The sequence below is a fragment of the Saimiri boliviensis genome, chromosome 16, assembly GCF_048565385.1.
Source record: "Saimiri boliviensis isolate mSaiBol1 chromosome 16, mSaiBol1.pri, whole genome shotgun sequence".
Taxonomy (NCBI): domain Eukaryota; kingdom Metazoa; phylum Chordata; class Mammalia; order Primates; family Cebidae; genus Saimiri; species Saimiri boliviensis.
In genome coordinates, this window is record NC_133464.1 from 79,030,769 (window position 1) to 79,048,820 (window position 18,052).

At 39.5% G+C, this 18,052-nt stretch overlaps 1 protein-coding gene across 1 annotated transcript in view; it reads left to right on the forward strand.

Annotated features, from left to right (window-relative positions):
- Positions 1-7,114: 7,114 nt before the first annotated feature.
- The window catches only part of UBL3 (ubiquitin like 3), an 82,537-nt gene continuing 71,599 nt past the window's right edge, over positions 7,115-18,052 (forward strand). The window contains exon 1 of the mRNA XM_003919713.4: positions 7,115-8,246. Within this exon, the coding sequence (XP_003919762.1) occupies positions 8,205-8,246 (42 nt within the window). The 5' untranslated portion in view covers positions 7,115-8,204. The remainder of the gene's footprint in view (positions 8,247-18,052) is intronic.

The following is an 18,052-nucleotide window of genomic DNA, read 5'->3' on the forward strand; positions in this document are numbered from 1 at the left end:
TGCACTCAAGCCCCAAACCTAACTACCTGTGCCTGCTGCCCTGTTTCTGCTTGCTCAGCAGCAACCCTTCAAAAATCTTCATTTCCTATGCATAGAAAAAGGCTCAGTCCGATAGAAATCATCAAAATATAAAACAGACAACCACAAAGTACATTTTTTAACCTAATAAATCAGCATGCATAGGCAGGAACAGTTCCAAATTTTCTAAATAGGAGGGTTTTTCCATCCAGTTGGAATGCGTGTTTGTGTGTGGCTGTGTGGGTGTGGGAGGCTGTGAAGTGGGGGCTGTGAGGGTGTTTGCTTGTAGAGCAAACACTCATTTTTACTTGGATTGTATCTTTACTTGGAGTATAGTAGTTAGTTGACTTTGGAAAATACCAAAGTCAGTCCCAGCCCTGGAGAGTCGATGATATTGAGAGGCTAAGACCTCCCTGCAGTCACCACTGTGCACTGCCCCTGCGTCAAGGTTATGCATGTATATTATACACATGCTGATACAGCTGTAGACACATATAAGGGCTGGAGGCAGTACTGGGAAAGCTGGATTCTCATGCACAGGTAGCATTCTTAGCAGGTAAAACCCTTTTGGAAAGTAATTTGGCTGTGCAATTCAAGCACTAAAGGAATGCTCAGAGACTTTGTGGCCAGTAATAGCAGTTTCTGAACTCTCACCTAAACAGGTAATTCAAAATGCAGATTTATATGCACAAACAGTGAACAATTGCAAGCAATCTTATGCCTACCAAACAGAAAATGATTACGTATGTACCAATTAATATACAGTGGATGAGTGTGCGGCTCTTAAAAATGAACATGAGGAATTGAAAGATGACATAGTCATTTGTAAAAATGCACATTTTTATTTAAAAGAAAAACACTTTGCTTTTAATATTTGAAAGAAAAACTTATGTATACCATAAGTGGTGATATTTTTACACACACACACACACACACACACACACACAACCGTGGAAGGAAATATACCAAAAACCAAAAATAGATCCTCTAATTTTCAGAATTGCTATGATATTGATGTTACTCTTTATTTTAAAAACAAAAGGGAAACACATTTTTATTGGGTTATATGTATATTATGTAGTGGAATGACTAAAAGTCCTTCTTGTTTTTATAGTATTGGCAGGAGGCGGGTAGTGAAAAAAACACTGCACTGGGAGTCAGCCCTGGTAGCCCATGAAACTGGTACGTTTCCTAATCTGCCAAACAAGGAGATGGCATTTGATGATCTCTGAGAACCCTTAAGAGTTTTAAAATTATGTGAGTCTAAGAGGTCACACCACATGACAACTGAGCCAAAACATACAGACAAAAAGTATTGTTGAGTTTAGAATCCTTTTCTTTTTATCCCATTATAAAAACAAATCTTACCACGACACTCTCCAGCTTAACACCTTTAAATGGCTTCCTTTTGCTATCAGTAAATCCAAACTGCTCAGCCTAAGTTACAAAGCCTTTGTGATTTGCCTCTGGTTTCTCTCTCCTGCCCTTCTCTAACCCCAGTCCTGCCTCCATTCCCAAGCAGCCATCTGAGCTTCAGCCACTTCCCTTCTCTGCCCCACTCTGGCCTGAGTCTAGGCCCACGTGTTTTCTTCCTGATTACCCTGCTTATTCACCCGGCCTTCACCTGGTTAAACTCCACACCCCTCAAGGCTGAGTTAGTTTGCTTTATTTCCTCTGTGCTTTCAAAGTGCCTAGTGCAGATTCCTGTGGTAGCATTTAACAACTCATCACATGGCATTTTAATTTTCACCTTACTTGTCTGTGTCTCTTACTGGACTCTGAACGAAGCAGGAAGCATCTTGAGACAAAGACTAGGGCTGCATCAGGGAAAGGTCAATGTCTATGTCTTAGTTATTAGGTTGGTGCATGAATATAGCGGTGTGGGGAATGGGAGGAGAGAGCCATGTGCTACGATTGTTCCTCAAAACGCTCAAGACTGTGGCCATGGGGCACCTTTACAAATTGCAGTGCCTGCAGGTGAGCACTCTTATAAGAGAAACTAACTGGGAAAAGGAGGGGAGCTGGGGAGAAGGAATCTGGCATATGCAGTGTTTCTCCACTGCACGTTAGAATTTCTTCAGAGCTTTGGAAAATACTAGTGTCCGGCCCAGCCCTGTACTGTCTGATTTGGTTGGTCTGGAGGAGGGTTCAGGTATCTGCCTTTTTAAATGACTCCCAGTGATTTTTCTTTAAAAAATCATGATTTAAATGGACAAATCATGATGTATACATTCATGGGGTACAATGTGATGTTTTGATGTGTGTATACAACCCAGAATGAATACATCAAGCTGATCAGTGTAGCTATCACTTCCTTTACATAACCTCCCTCGTTACTTTTTGTGGTAAGATATCCGAAACTTACTCAATGATTTTGAGACATACGCTACATTATTGTTGACTATAGTCCTCCTACTATGCCAACAGTTCTCGAAACTGATTCCTCCTGTCTAACTGGAACTTAGTAGCCTTTGATCAACAATGCTCCATTCCTCTCGACCCCCACTCCCTCAACTTCTGGTAACCATCATCCTTAAGATATGGAATCAACCCCAGTGTCTACGAACAGGTGAATGGATAAAGAAATTGTGGTATATATACACAATGAAACACTATTCAACCTTAAAAGGAGGAAATCCTGTCATTTGCAATAGCATGGATGAACCTGGAGGCCATTATATTAAGTGAAATAAGCCAGGCACTGAAAGATAAATACTGCATGATTTCACTTATCTGTGAAATCCCAGTGATTCTTATGGAAGCAAGTTGAGAATCTCTGGTTAGGAATGTATGGGGTTAAAGAGCTGGAGGTATCTGCCATATGTGTATAGAAGTGGAAAGAGGTTACCTAGCCTGTCTTATCTATTTTCTTGCTTTACACGATTTAATTTTATTCTTTATATTGCAAACTCCTTCAGAGAACAATTCTCAAAGCTACACACACATTCATTCTGCTCCAGCAAGAGCAAAGACTAAGGGAGGAAAATCCATTACAAAACCAGCCAGCAAATGATCTCCAATTTCAGAGGAAAGCCCTTGGCCAATTGCGATAGGGAATCAACATTTCTTTTTTTCTTTTCTTTTTTTTTTGGAGACAGAGTTTTGCTCTTTTTGCCCAGGCTGAAGTACAGTGGCACAATCTTGGCTTACTGCAACCTCTGCCTCCCAGGTCCAAGTGAGTCTCCTGCCTCAGCCTCCAGAGTAGCTGAGATTACAGGCATTTGCCACCACTCCCAGCTAATTTTTTTTTTTTTTTTTTGTATGTTTAGTAGAGACGGGGTTTCATTATGTTGGCCAGGCTGGTCTCAAACTCCTGACCTCAGGTGATCTACCCATCTCGGCCTCCCAAAGTGCTGGGATTACAGGCGTGAGCCTCTGCACCCGGTGGGAATCAACATTTCTTGAGACCCCTTCTATATTAGAGGGCTTCACATAGGTTTCTCATGGGAAGTATAGTAGCATTTTACTAAGTCTTTGAAGTGACTCTTACATTGGCTGGAACCAAAGAAAAGACTTAAAGAAGAACTTCAGGCAGGGTAGAGTTGTGATCACCCTCATAACTAGGCCCCTGCCCTTAGGCCATGACCAGGAAACGTAGGGTTCCGGCTGCTCTTTGATGGGAAACTCCAGACTGTGTCTGGGGTTCTGGGTACCTGCAGATCAGGCCAGCCTTGGGCAAAACTGAATGGAGATGGCAAAGACTGTCTCTGCTTCTTATGGCATTTTCCTACCTGCTGATCCTTTGTAAATGACAGTGGATGGCAAGAACCACATGATAAAAACTTACTCGTCTCATAGAAAGTAATCCTTCCATTTAGTTAATTTACGTTGATGAGGTTCCTTGAGAGGATCCTTCAGGAATTATCTTAAAATGAGGGTCATTTTAGACCCCTTACATGGTAGATGGTGGAGATATATTTGTTAACAAGTGTACGAGATACAATTTACATATTATAAAATCCACTAATTTCTCAATAGCCCAATGGTAGAAACAATTCAACTGTCTATCCAGGGATAAATGAGTAATTTCAGCCATAAGAAAGAAGGAAATACTGACATATGTTACAACAGGGATGAATTTTGAAGATATTTTCGTAACTGAAATAAGTTAGTTACAAAAAGACAAATACCATATGATTCTATTCATATGAAGTATTCAGAGTAGTAAAAAAAAAAAACCATAGAAACAGAAAGTAGAATAGTGGTTGGGAGAGAGAGAAAGGGGAGTTAGTGCCTAATGGATTCAGAGGGCAAGGTGAAGAGTTCTGTGAATGGATGCTGGTAGTGGTTGCACAGTGTGAACGTACTTAATGCCAAGGAACTGAAAATGTAAAAAAGACTAAGATGTTGAATTTTGTTATGTGCATTTTGCTGCAATTTAAAAAATAAAGATTACCCCTTTAAAGTGTACAATCCAATGGTTTCTAGTATATTTACAGATTTCTACAACCATTGCCAAAATCTCATTTCAGGTTGTCACCATCCCGCCTTCCCTGTTTCCCCCAAATCCCTCCTACCCATAAGCAGTCACTGAGGGAAGATACTTTTAACAGGACATGGATGTCATGCCCTATTTTCCCAGGATTTGACACTCATAGACTCTTAGAAGGGACCTTAGAGACTTAGTTCAAGCTTCTCAGATGAAGGAATTGAAACTCGGAGAGGCAAAAGGTCATATAACGAATTCACGGCAGAGCCAGGTCTTTTGAGTTCCTGTGAAGTTATTTTTCCCTTACAGAAATGCTGTGTCATTCACTTTCTTCCAGCTGATGCTGACGATAGATTCATAGTGTCGAGAAGATGCTACCCTTTCCTGCCGGACACAGCTGAACTCCTTTCTACAGCCTCCCATGTCACCCGCCTGAGCTGGGAAGCAGAGGGAAAAGACAGAGTGGAAAAAATCTGCAACTGTGTCCAATAATGTTCCCTCATGCCTTAACCATGGTAGGGATGAGTTATAATGAGTTTTATTGAGAATAACGTCTCAGCCTTTCTTAGAAGAGTAATTGGAAACACAGCGATTTTTGAAAGACACGGCCTTTTGTAGAGGTGGCAGTGGTAACCTGTAGCAAATAGCAACATCATGTGGCAGAAATGCCAAGGCCTTGGGTTGGCAATGGGGGTCATTACATCCCTGTCCATAGGGCTGTTGAAAAGGGGCAGAGGAAGTGTGAGTTGGTGCTTCAATACATCCTGCCACCTTATGCTACTTGCCTTTCTACTTACACTAGCACTTAGGCCTGGCAGTGCCATGGCCAGGGCGGTCACGGGATAAAAGTTGGAGTCAAGGGTGTGGTGGAGGGACTAACTCTGTGAGTTAGAGCTTTCAAAATGTGCTCCAATATTCTTTCTGAACTCATTGGTCAACTGAAGCATTTTCACCTGGCCTTATTTCTTGGAAAGCTCGTGGAGGGGTAGGGGGACTCTGGTTGAGAGTCATGGCAAATGGGCAAACAAACATGGCAAATGGGCAACCAAATAACAAAGACCATGGAAAATCATGTAACTATGGACTCAGAAATATCCAGACAAAGTCCTGAAGCCTAATCAAGGTGAGATTTGGGCCTCTCTTCTCTTCTGCCCTTTGGTTTTTTGGAGAATTTGATCTATCCTCTTCAGGGTGATGTTGGCCCTTAGGAGTGTCTGGAATTTCTCTAGCCAGGCTACTTGAGAGGCAAGTACTCTAAATGTCCTGTGAGTTTCCATCTGATGAGAAACCCAACCGGAGAGATTGCTGTGGGGAATGACGTAGGCTTCTAGACAATGAGCTCCCTAAGGACAGTGACTGGATTCTAGACAATGAGCTCCCTAAGGACAGTGACTGGATTCTGCCCCTTTCGACAGCCCTATTGGCAGGGATGTAATGACCCCCATTGCCAACCTCAGGCCTTGGCATTTCTGCCACATGGTGTTGCTATTTGCTACAGTGACTCACTTTTAAACTCCCAGTGCCTAGTAGAGTGCCTGGCACACTTGTTTGCTGAATGAGAGAATGAGTAGTGACATTTCCTATCAAATGATGCATTATTATTTACAAAGTGATTTATTTCCCATGCATGACCTCATCCTCACGACTACTCCTACTTCACCCCTGAAGGTAGGCAAGACCATTTCACAGATGAGGTCATATAGCTGTAGGTTGGAGAGGTGGCTTTCAAACTCTAAATCCATCAGGATTTATATATAGGTGTCAATATATTGAGACTACCCTTTCTCAAGTACTCTGTCAAAGGACTAAGAGAGATATGAATAGGGATTCAGGAGTCGACCTCAGATTTAGGAACAAAATGCAGAAATCACAAATGCCCATCTGAATGGTCTTTCAAGAACAGCATTATTTTCTCCTATTTGCTAATCACTGCAAGGCATGCAGGTTTTCAATTACATTATGGGTTACATAGAATAGAATTTAGGGTCCAGATCGGTAAACTGGTGAATCTCCATGTAGTTTGTAGTAGCTATTTCCTGATACAGATTTGATATGATAACACTGTTGTATGTAATAGAGTTTTGGTAATTTCAATTAAAGAGATTGTAGCTTTATGGCCCTGGGTCTTCAAGGAAACACATGTTCAAACATTCTCATCGCTTAATGAGATCCTTGTTCCTGTTGAACTTCAGTGACCTTATCGGAAATCAATGATTGTTTTTGTTCTTCAAAATGTAATGTTGAGGAGACCTAGATGAAATCACTCTACAAAATGCATTGAGATTGCAGGATGTGGGGAGTGTGCTGTAATTAAAATGAATGATTCTGCTTAGAGGTAGAGCATATTTTAGCTCTGTGTGCATATTGTGCATAAGGGAATTTCTCTATGCAGAATTATTTTCTCCCAACAGTTCTCATGATCACAGCAGTCCTGGAAGCAGGTATCACCTAACTCCCGGGCAGCAGCTCGTTCAAAGCAAGGGAAGGAAGCTTTCCTTTCCTCACAACTGTTGCTATGGGGGGCGTGGCTTCGGAGCGGGGCGAGGACGCGTTCGGCGGCTCCCTCCCCCACCTTCGGAGACTACACTTCCCGTGATGCTCGAGGGTGGTCTCCGTGGTGACGCACTTGGTGTCCGCGGAGGGAGGACGGGGACGGGGGCGGTGGCTGCACCGGGGGGGTCCGTGCTCTCCCCGTTTCCCTTACTCGCGCTGTGGCAGCCGCCGCCGCCGCCATGTTGGTTTGAGAGGGGATGACAGGAGGCGGCCGCGGCGCGTGGGACTGAAAAGTGGAGAATTAGGAGGAGCAGAAACAAAGCTCTGAGAGGAACCCCTTCCCGGGCTGAGGAGAGGGAGGACCCGACCTCTTCCGGGGACCAGCCGAAGTCGGCGTCGCCCGGAGCTCGCGAGGCCGGGGAGGGGAGGGAAGGCGGAGACCTGGGAGGCGGCGGCGGGGGAGGAGCGCTGAGGAGCCGGAGACGATGCGCCCGGACCCCGGTTGCTGCCCCGAGGCGCCCGCGGCCTGAGCCCCGAGGGGCTGTGGAGTGTCCCGGCTGGCCTCAAGCGCCCCCGCGCTCTCCGTCCTTCCCCCTCCGGGCTTTCGCTTTGGTTCCCAACTAGTTAAATGCCCTTGAGCGCGGGTTTCCGCGGCCCGGCTCTCCGCCCCGGCGGTGCGAGTTGAGCCGTTTCCCCGCGGCGCCCCGAGAGCGGCTCCGCAGGGTCCGCGGCCGGCGTCCGGCCACCGCTCGGCCGCCGCTCAAGGGTCACGCGTCGATGTGTATCGACATAGTTATCTGTGTACATCCACGCCGGGGCATTTTTCTCCTGCTTAATGAGGACTTGACTCGGGAGCGAGTGTGAATCATTGCCGGGGCTGGGAAAGAGGAAGGCGGATTTAACCCCCTCCCACCCCGCTCCATGTCCGTGTGTCACTCGGCTCGGTCCACCTGGCGCGGTCGGTCCCGGGGCTGCTGCTGCTGCTGCTGCTGACGACGACGACGACGACAGGGGCTGCCGCGGCTGTCCCAGGAGTTTCCTCCCGCTCCGGCCACACAGCTCCTGGGGATTGTTCCTTCTCGCACCAGAACCTCGGCCTGGCCGGCACGTTGGCCCCGAAATAACTTATTTTGGGGGGGAAAGAAAGCACATCACGACCCAGTGAGAATCGTGAAGGTGTATTTCTGTCGCTTGAAGACTTCTGCTCTTTTTTTGTTTGTCGTATTTTTTATTTTTTATTTTTTTTTCGTAAGCCTCTGGGTATATGTCCAACGGCAAGATGTCCAGCAATGTCCCGGCGGATATGGTAAGTGACGGATAAGTTATGACACTCTGATTTCATTGTGGTTTCCAATCTTGTTTCGTCGGAAAGACGGCGAGGCGTGGGGCGGAGGTTTGCTGGGGACTGTCGGAGAGCCACCGTGCTGAGCGGTTTGCAGAAGTTGCAGCTTCTGGTTTCCTCCTTTTAGAAAGTACTGCTTTTAATATGGGTTCTCTCATTCGGTCGTGTGTTCTAAGTCACTGAAGACAGTGGAGAAGTGGGGAAATGGAACATGGTAGCTTGAGGGGACAGAATATCTCCCTCTTTGCCAGCAGCCTCCCAACAGTAGTATATTAACGTTTCTGAAGACGTCAGGGACGGTGGGCAGAGCCGAGGACGGGTGTCCCTACGAAAGAATAGGTAGGGAAACGGGGATCTTGCTTTATGACACAGACGAGATCATCAATGCAGTGGGGACGAACTTGATATTTGTCAAGAACAGTGATGCCCATCTCTTCAAGAAAAAGTAGATTGGAATTTGCTGTGAGCCTTTTGAAATGTCAGAACACGGACGGCAACATAAATATTAAGATATTCTGGGATTTTCACAGACGTAGGCTGACCCCGTATTGGTACTTATGAGTATTCCAGGGCTTTTTAATGCCAAATAGTTATTAATAGTAGATTCCGTATTAGACAAAAAGCTAAGGAAACATAGTATTGAGCCTCGATCACTGAGTGTTGAGAACTTGAAACAAAAAGTACTGTTGTTTATTGACGCTTTTTGTTTTGTGTATAAAGGTTAAGGTTGTGAGTATTGACTAACAGTAACCGTGTAACCTTACAGTGCTGGGGGCTTGGTTTGTGTGAGTGTGAAATTACACTTTGCAGTCCTAAGGACAAACATAATGCAGTTAATTAACAGGAAGAGGAATAGTTCTGTTTATGAAAGAATTGAAGTTAATATAGTTGTGCTCACATATGTTAACATTTGAGTGTTTGTGTATTCAGTGGAAAAAAATTGAACTTTGCTGATGATTAAATTTTATTTTATTTAAAAAATTAAAAAAAAATTTTTTTTTTTTGAGACGGAATTTCACTCTTGTTGCCCAAGCTGGAGTGCAGTGGTGCTATCTCGGCTCACTGCAACCTCTGCCTTCCGGGTTCAAGCGATTCTCCTGCCTCAGCCTCCCAAGTAGCTGGGATTACAGGCTCCCACCACCACGCCTGGCTAAAAAAAAAAAAAAATTTTTTTATTTATTTTATTTTTTTTTATTTTTGGTAGAGACAGGGTTTCACCATGTTGACCAGGCTGGTCTCAAACTCCTAACTTCAGATGATCCACCCATCTCTGTCTCCCAAAGTGCTGGGATTACAGACGTGAACCACCGTGCCCAGCCTGCTGATGATTAAATTTTAAAACGCCAGATGTTTCTATAGGAGCAAACCTCATACACAGATTTTGTAGCAAAAATTAAATGATTCTAAATAGCTTACTTTGACCTTGATTTAAAAGGCATTTTGCTCTTGTTTAATTTCCCATTTATTGCAAAGTGAAACACAGGGTTCTGTCTCTTAACAGAACACTGTTCTGTTGTGTCTTCATAACAGCCTTACATTCTCCTTCCTGAGTCCTAAAATTCGTGCATTGTCCTTTTAGTTTTCGCTTCTCTCCTGGTGTGCACATGTGAAATAGCCTCCTGCCTGGTTAGGTACGGTTGGACTGGGTTTCCTCCACGCCGCCCTTGAAGTTGCCGGGAGCGGTCTCTAGACAGAGCTGGGAAATGCTATTTCCCTTGTTTGATGAGTGATCTGTGGGTTCATTGCCTCGAGCAAAGATTTGCTCTCCCGAAAGCCTCCATTTTATATCATCAAGCACAGTGCAAGATAGGTTAACCCTAAGTACCATCTATTCTCTCTTGGAAGTTGGAATGAAATCGATGTGTGTTATTAAAACAGTGCCACTACTTCCTTTAGGTCCAATGAAGAAAAGCTGGAATGTGCGTAGCATCAGTCACAGATTGAGATGATTTGGGGAATACTGTTTCCAAGTCAGAGAGAGGGTTTAGAGGCTGTTGTTAAGATCAGAAGACTGGGAAGTAGGCGCAGGGTTTTATTAATATGTGCAATTATAAAATACAACAATTTTTGTCTGTTTTAGGCTGTATGTTAAGGCCTTGATGATTCTGTGGTGCTTTGAGATCCCTTGATTAAAGGTGATATGCAAGGGCAAAGCAATATTATGTAATAAACATATAATGCCCTGATGATGCTATTTCAGAGTGGGTTCTAAGGTACAGCACAGGTTTGATTGTTCTGAGTATGTTTTATGTCTTGTTTTCTAGCTGTTCAACTGGTTAGAGATTAAGATTTTTTCTTTGTGAAAACATTCATTTTCTTACTAACTTTGCATTTTTACTTAAAAAGTGTCATCGTTTGCTATATGGCTAGAATTCTCAACTTTTTGAAATATGACATATTGGTTAGAAGTTGTTGATTAAATGCTTCAGAGTTATTAAACTCTTTATACCATTAATAATTGACAGTTGATTTTAGTTTACATTCATGATGGAACAAATTCACCACTCTAAATCTTGAAGCGCTCTCACCACTGGCATGGCAAAGCAAAGCTAAGGATATATCCCTTGCAGCATAACCCTTAATTGATCAGGATATGTACTGTTAACAATCCAATAAACTTGCCTTTATGAATAAATACGTTTTGCTAGATACAGTAAAATGTTAAGCTTTCTCTTAGTTGACAGTATGTGCTACTTAGAAACAAATGTTACACTCTTTGTTGGAGGTGTCATTTCTCTTGAAGTCAATCTTTTATGTGTTAATTGTGCTTGTCAGATGTATAGGAAAATCCTGTTGGGGAGATGGAATGGGGTGGTGAAGTTACAATCTCTGACATATTTTCAGTAGACAGAATTTATTCTCGAACTACAATAATTGCTAAATCAATTGATGTTTTTGGTAAAGTCTTTTTAAGGCCATGATTGTGACTCACTTTAAAAATTGATTTTTTTAGCGTTGGTTTTTGTTTTGCTTAAACTCACATTTAAAATTTATTTTTAAAGATCAATAAATTTTTGTGTTTAGCATAAGGAGTCTCATTTTTAATAATCCAAATGTCAATATTTTGGATGAGGGAATGGCACCCCTAGTGAATGGATTTGCTGTACCCTTTAAAACATAATTTGTAGTTGGTACTTTTACTACATTCTGTAATATATATGTTCTCTAAATATTACCAGTGTATTTATTTGAAATATTGGTTTTTCTTTGCTAAGAGTAATTGAGTTTGAACTAGATTTAATAACATCCTAGTGTAGCAGCTTATTTGTGAAAAAAAATCTGAAAATATCTAAACAGAATATCATAATATGTTATACTTAAATGATTTATTTTTTCAGCCAAGATCATAGTTCATGATGTGGCAATATTCATCATATATAGTTGCAGTGTGACTTATGTTAACCACTGTAGGTGTTCTGCAAGAAAATATTTACTGCCTATGTTAATAATAAGGTCTAAAACTGGACAGCAATGGTAATTTTGTTTTGTGGATTGATAAAGTTATCAGGAAGTACATTCTTGTTTTTATAAGAGTATCGTATGCAACATTTAGGCTACTATTTAGAGCTTTGGACTAAAATTATACTTTATAGTATCTATTACATTGAAAACTTTAAGAGAGAAATTGACATTCTGAGAATAATGGCAAAGCAATTTTGTGATTCAAAACATTTTAATTGATAAAGCAGTTAAAGAAAAGCCCTGTGTCTTTAACAACTGTTAACGTAGAAATTGTAACAGAAAACAATTTGTAATAGGAGTTAAATGAGATAATGACAATTCAAGTTTTTTTCCAGAATATTTTATGTGCTTAATGAATATTTTTATTGTAGTTTTTGTTATACCACTTCCATTCATGGAAGAATTATTGGAGCCCTCTTGTGGACAGGAAATTATTACTACAATGTATTTCCTTTCAAAGTGAACTTTTATCACTTTTCCAAGTTAAAGTAAAATGACAAATGTTAAATATACTAGGAGAAAATGCCATGAAAGTAAAAGGCCCAGAAAATAGAAAATTTTTAACATTGAGAAAAGTATACTGAGATTTAATGCCAAAGGACTTTTTCCTCTTTACTTACAGCTCCTTTTTATTTTTCTTTCTTTTCCTAGATTCTTCTTTCAGGTTTAAGTTGAAGGGTTTTATAAAGCCACAGGTTAGATAAGTACTGTTTATATATATGTGTGACTTGAATAACTTAATAACAAATATATTAAGCATTGACTGTTTCTCTAAATTTTTACTTGAATGTATCTCATTATTTGGTATTTTGAATTAGACATTTTTATTTAGAAAAAAGATGACATTGCTTCCCTCAGCTTTGAATTCCTTCTTTCTATCCCTGAATCCTACCCCAGCTTGTTTCTGAAATGGTCTTTAGTTCATTTTAGGCCACGGTGACCTTTCCTTCCTGGAAACCATTTTCCTTTAGTGCTTTTGACATTCCTCTTACACAGGTATCAAATTTCCATGGATATAGTATCACATTTATTTCACCTCTGATAGTTCTTAGACATTGAGAAATTGTTGAGTGACTTTCTTGACTCAAAAGGTATACTGTCTTTTTTTACTTATGGAAAAAGTAAATATCGTTCCATACCAATAGTCGTGTTAAATATGAAATCTGTAATGTCTGCTTTTGTTATCACTTGGAATATGAAAACTATATTTGTAGTATTAAAGCTTGAAGTTATTTTAAATTAGGGGATAAAATACTGATGGCACTAATAGTTTTCATAATATAGAACAGTAAATGTGTTTTAGGAGACTGAAACATATACTTAGTAAATGTGCTCTTTGATTTTCTAAGTTTTATTCTGGGAGGGAAAAATGGAGTGAGACTGTAGAATTCATGGTAACCTGGAAACCTTTATAATAAGTTGTTTTGAACTAGTAAATTTTCTGAATACTTGGAGGTTGAGTTTTAAAATAGCCCAGTCTTAACAATTTTGGATTACCATTGTATTTGCTTAAATGAAATATACTATGCCTAATTTAACTTATTTTTGATGGCTTAGAGCTACAATTTGCATAATATTGATTGCATTCAATCAGTGTTTATTGGGTACCTGTGTCTGTAATATAGTAGTAGTATTCACAGGTATAAGCTGCAACTATAATACCTTGAGCATCTAATATAGATTGTAAAGCTTTATGCCCCTCTTCTAGATCAGTAATTTATAAAGTAAGGTGAAGCAAGTAAATTTTGAGGTGTGAGAAGTAAATGTGAGAACTTCTATTTGTTTATTTTCTGCCCCAAAAGGGAGAAGAATTGAGCTTCTGTATTCATATTACATGAATTGGCTGTGAGGTTTTCCTAGGTCCACCCATGTTCAGGGGCTCATGGAGAGTGTGGTTTGCTGAGGGAAGATGTGTGAATGCTGTAACATATATGCCAACAACAGCACCATGAGTTTCTCAGAGTTTTTCCAGTTTTTCTGTGATATAGCCCTTTTAAAAATACTTTTTAAAAGAAGAATCTATGATACTTTGTATTGAGATGGAGACAGGAACAGAAGTTTGCTGTCAAAGCATTTAAAAGAGTTGTAGAACTCAAAGATGAATCACATATTTTTATTACAAAAGATGAGAATTCTATATGCTGTTCTTATCCATGATGACAAGAGGCTACCAAAAATAAAAATCAGCAGATATTTTTGAGAAAACAATCTCTAACTTGTCACTTCAAGGCAACATCGACATTTTAAGCAGTAAGTGAGAAAAAACCTGCTTTACAGAACAAAGAAAAATTATGGAGAGAACATTTTGAAAGCCTGTTGAGGTATTTCCAATCTGTTGAAAATCTTCCTTACAACGAATTTTAATTGACTTTGGACAATTTACTGAAAAGCCAAACATTTTAGTTTGTAAAGATACCTTATTGCAGTCAGGAAAAAGAAAATTTTAATAACATTGATATCAGGTAGCTGACTTTGAATAAAAACATTTACATATTTGGTGATAGAATGGAAAAGTAATATGATTTAATAAGTTAGTAAGTGACATGTTCTTCTATATAGAGCTCATCTTTGTAAGATAAGTTTTAGTTATGACTTACAGCAGCTCTTAAAACCAAGTGTCAAGATATATTGAACTTCACAAATGGAGAAACTAAGATTTTAAAAAATAGAGACATCTTTAGTAATAATGCTCGCAATATGTTAATAGTAATAGTATTTTTAATGATTGGAAGATTAAAACAAATTAATATTTAAAATAGTTGGTAGTTAAAATAGTAAAAAGTAAAACAAAATTTTAATCTTTTATTTTCTGTTTTATACTATATGTATGTTTATAAATGAGTACACATATACTCTAGGTATAGGTATGTGCCTCAAATATTTTATATTTGGGATCTTCAGTCAAAAAAATTTAGAAGCCACTGCATTAGGTAAAGATTTGTGTCTTGTGCTTGATAGTTACGAGTTTTCTGTCTCCTGCCTTGTTGAACAGCTGTTTTTCCTATGATCAGTGTGTCTTCTTATTCCTATGTACAGTTGCTGGTTTTAATTTGGTATGGAAACCATATTTCCCAAGTTTATTAAAAATGATATATGTTTAAAATGAACAAATGGTGTCTGAGTAGGATTTTTAGGAGTAACCCCACAACAAAGTGCATGATCTTTTATTTCATGGACTTGATTATATCTGTTTTGGTTGCTTAGAATTCTCTTTATTTGGGGGCTAATTTTCTGGTTGTTTTGCAGAGATGTAGATTATTGATAATAAAGAACTGGTTAAGTGATAAAAAAATAAAATTACGTATGTAACTTTACTTTGAGCTCATAGAGGAGAGAGAACTAATATTTGTTGTGTACTTGCTAATACCGGGCAGATACTTAGCATTTTACATTATAGCATTTAATTTAATCCTTACAGTGACCCTGGGTAAATATAGTTGGTATATAGATAAAGAAACTCTTAATGCCCACCAGATGAAGACCACCATGAATGTATCTGTAGTGAAACAAGTTAGGTTGACTGGTTTGCAGCTAGGAAGAGCACATGCTACAGGAATCCTGCCAAGTGTCAGTTAAAGAGAGTAAGAGGGCCAGGCCTGTAATCCCATCATTTTGGGAGGCTAAGGTCGGCGGAACAGTTGAGGTTAGGAGTTCAACAGCAGCCTGACTAACATGGTGAAACCCCCATCTCTACTGAAAATACAAAATTTAGCTGGGTGTGGTGGCAGGCACCTGTAATCACAGCTACTCTGGAGGCTGAGGCAGGAGAATCGCCTGAACCTGTGATGTGGATGTCGCGGTGAGCAGAGACTGCAGTGAACTGAGATAGTACCACTGTACTGCAGCCTGGGTGACAGTGAGACTCTCTCAAAAGAGAATTGGAGGAGTTTTCAGTAGGGTTTGTTTGGGCTGTACTGGAAGAGGGGGTACTCCTGGATTGAATGCTATCATACATCAAGTGGAGGTGGGTTAGTAATTGGGTCTCAGCAGTCTTTGTTTAGGAGACAGGATAAATGAGGGGGACTTGGGAAGTCATTGGTGAGAAAGCACTAATCACAGAAAGGGAGATTGTTAGTCATTTTGGAGCTGTAACATGGTTGTGGGAAAAACTTTATTACCTGTTGGTCTTCTCTGTATCTTTCAGATGTCACAGTCTGGTTATCAAACAAGCTCATTTTTACTTTCTTACAGCCTAGGTTCAGAGAGAGTAAGGAACTTGTTTGAAGTCACATAACGAGGAAGAAGTTGAGCTAGAATAGGAATTTGGGTCTGGTGGCAATAGTGATAAACATTTACACCCCTCTCCACAACCATAACTGACCTAACATCACTGAATCCCTCAGGCACATTATCCTAAGAAGAATGCCTTAGATTCCTTCTGATACCTCGATACCTTGCTCCAGGGAGTCCCTGCTAATTGGTCTGAGCTAGTTTGGTAGAAATAAAACCTATTTTATGTATCTTTGTAATATACTATGTAACTTTTATATTGGAATTATTTTAATTAAAGTTGGTTGTCTTACTAATTGGTCAAATTAAAGGGAGTTCCCTTTAAACTTGTTGAAACTTTCAGTCTTCTTGTGTATATATTGTTACACAGTGGATTTTTCTTATAAAGTACCACTTTGAATGCTTTGTATATGTAACAAATAGATTGACTTGTAAAGGATTTAGTGCTTTCAGGGCATTTTGTTTTTGTCTCCATACTTTTAACTGTACATATATATAGAAAGAGAGAGAGAGGGAGAGGGAGAGATTCTCTATTGATGTATATGTAAATATATATACATATATATATATATAGAGAGAGAGGTTGATTCTCTATTGATTGGTCAAATCTAGTAGCATTTTTGGTCTCACTAAATATATATTTGGGCAGTTTTCTGACTAGATTTTGAGAAGAAAATGTTCTTTCTGCTGAAGAAAATTGTTGAAGTTTGACATTAACGTTTTTGTTTATGTACTTAAGATGGCAATTTATTGTGTCTAGACAAAATGTTTTTATGAATTATGTTTTTCTTTACTTTCATATAAAACTAGTGTTTTTCTTTGCCTTAGAAATAGTCTTGCTTTTGTATCCTGCTATTTTCATTTAGCCATGTTAAATCAAGTTTAGCCTTAAGTTGCCTCCTTACATATTTTAAGTTCAGCCTATATTATGAACATCTATCTATACAAATAAGTATAGAACCATATTATAATTTTGAACTGATTCTGATAGATGTATATAGATTATTTAGCTAATTCCATATTCATGAGTATTTAGAAACTGTTAAAAACAATGACATAATGGATATTCTTAAACATATCTCTGTGCCTTGTCTGATTATTCCCGTGGGACAAAACTCTTAGTAATATAGTTGCTCTCTCAAAAATAAGTGTTAATTTTGGTATGAGTGGGAAAGAGAAGGATATTTCCTAATTTTTTTTTTTTTTGAGACGGAGTTTCGCTCTTGTTACCCAGGCTGGAGTGCAATGGTGCCATCTTGGCTCACCGCAACCTCCACCTCCTGGGTTCAGGCAATTCTCCTGCCTCAGTCTTCTGAGTACTGTAGCTGGGATTACAGGCATGCGCCACCGTGCCCAGCTACTTTTTTTGTATTTTTAGTAGAGACGAGGTTTCAACATGTTGACCAGGATGGTCTTGATCTCTTGACCTCGTGATCACCCGCCTCAGCCTCCCAAAGTGCTGGGATTACAGGCGTGAGCCACCGTGCCCGGCTCTGTTTCCTAATTTTAAAGCATCTTCGAATTTCTGGATAAACCTAACTTTTTCATTATACATTACTCAAATGTTATATGCTAGATAATATAATTTTTTTTTGTTCACAAAAAAAAATGGCTAGCAATTTTAATTTCTTGTAAAGTCTTTGACAGTTTTACGTATCAAGGTTATGCTGACCTCATAAAATGAGCTGGGAAATGTTTTTTAATTCTCTGGAAGAGTTTGTGAAGATTGATTTTATTTCATCCATAAATGTTTGAAAGAATTCACTGATGAAGCCATCTGGAGTTTTCTTGTAAAGATTATTGATTCTGTTTCTTCAGTACATAAAAAGCTATTTACATTTTCTATTTCTTTGTCAATTTTGACAAGTTTTGCTTTTTAAGGGATTTGTCCATTTTGTCTGAATTTTCCTGTTCTGTTTAAGGGTTTTTTTGTGTGTCGTTTTCTAATTGTTTTGATATTTGCAGTATCTGTGATCTCTCCTTTTTAAAATCTGCTTATTGGCAATTTGTGTCTCTTTGTACTCAATCTTTTCAGAGTCCATTTTCAGATTTAATGTTTTAAACTTGTTACTGATTTC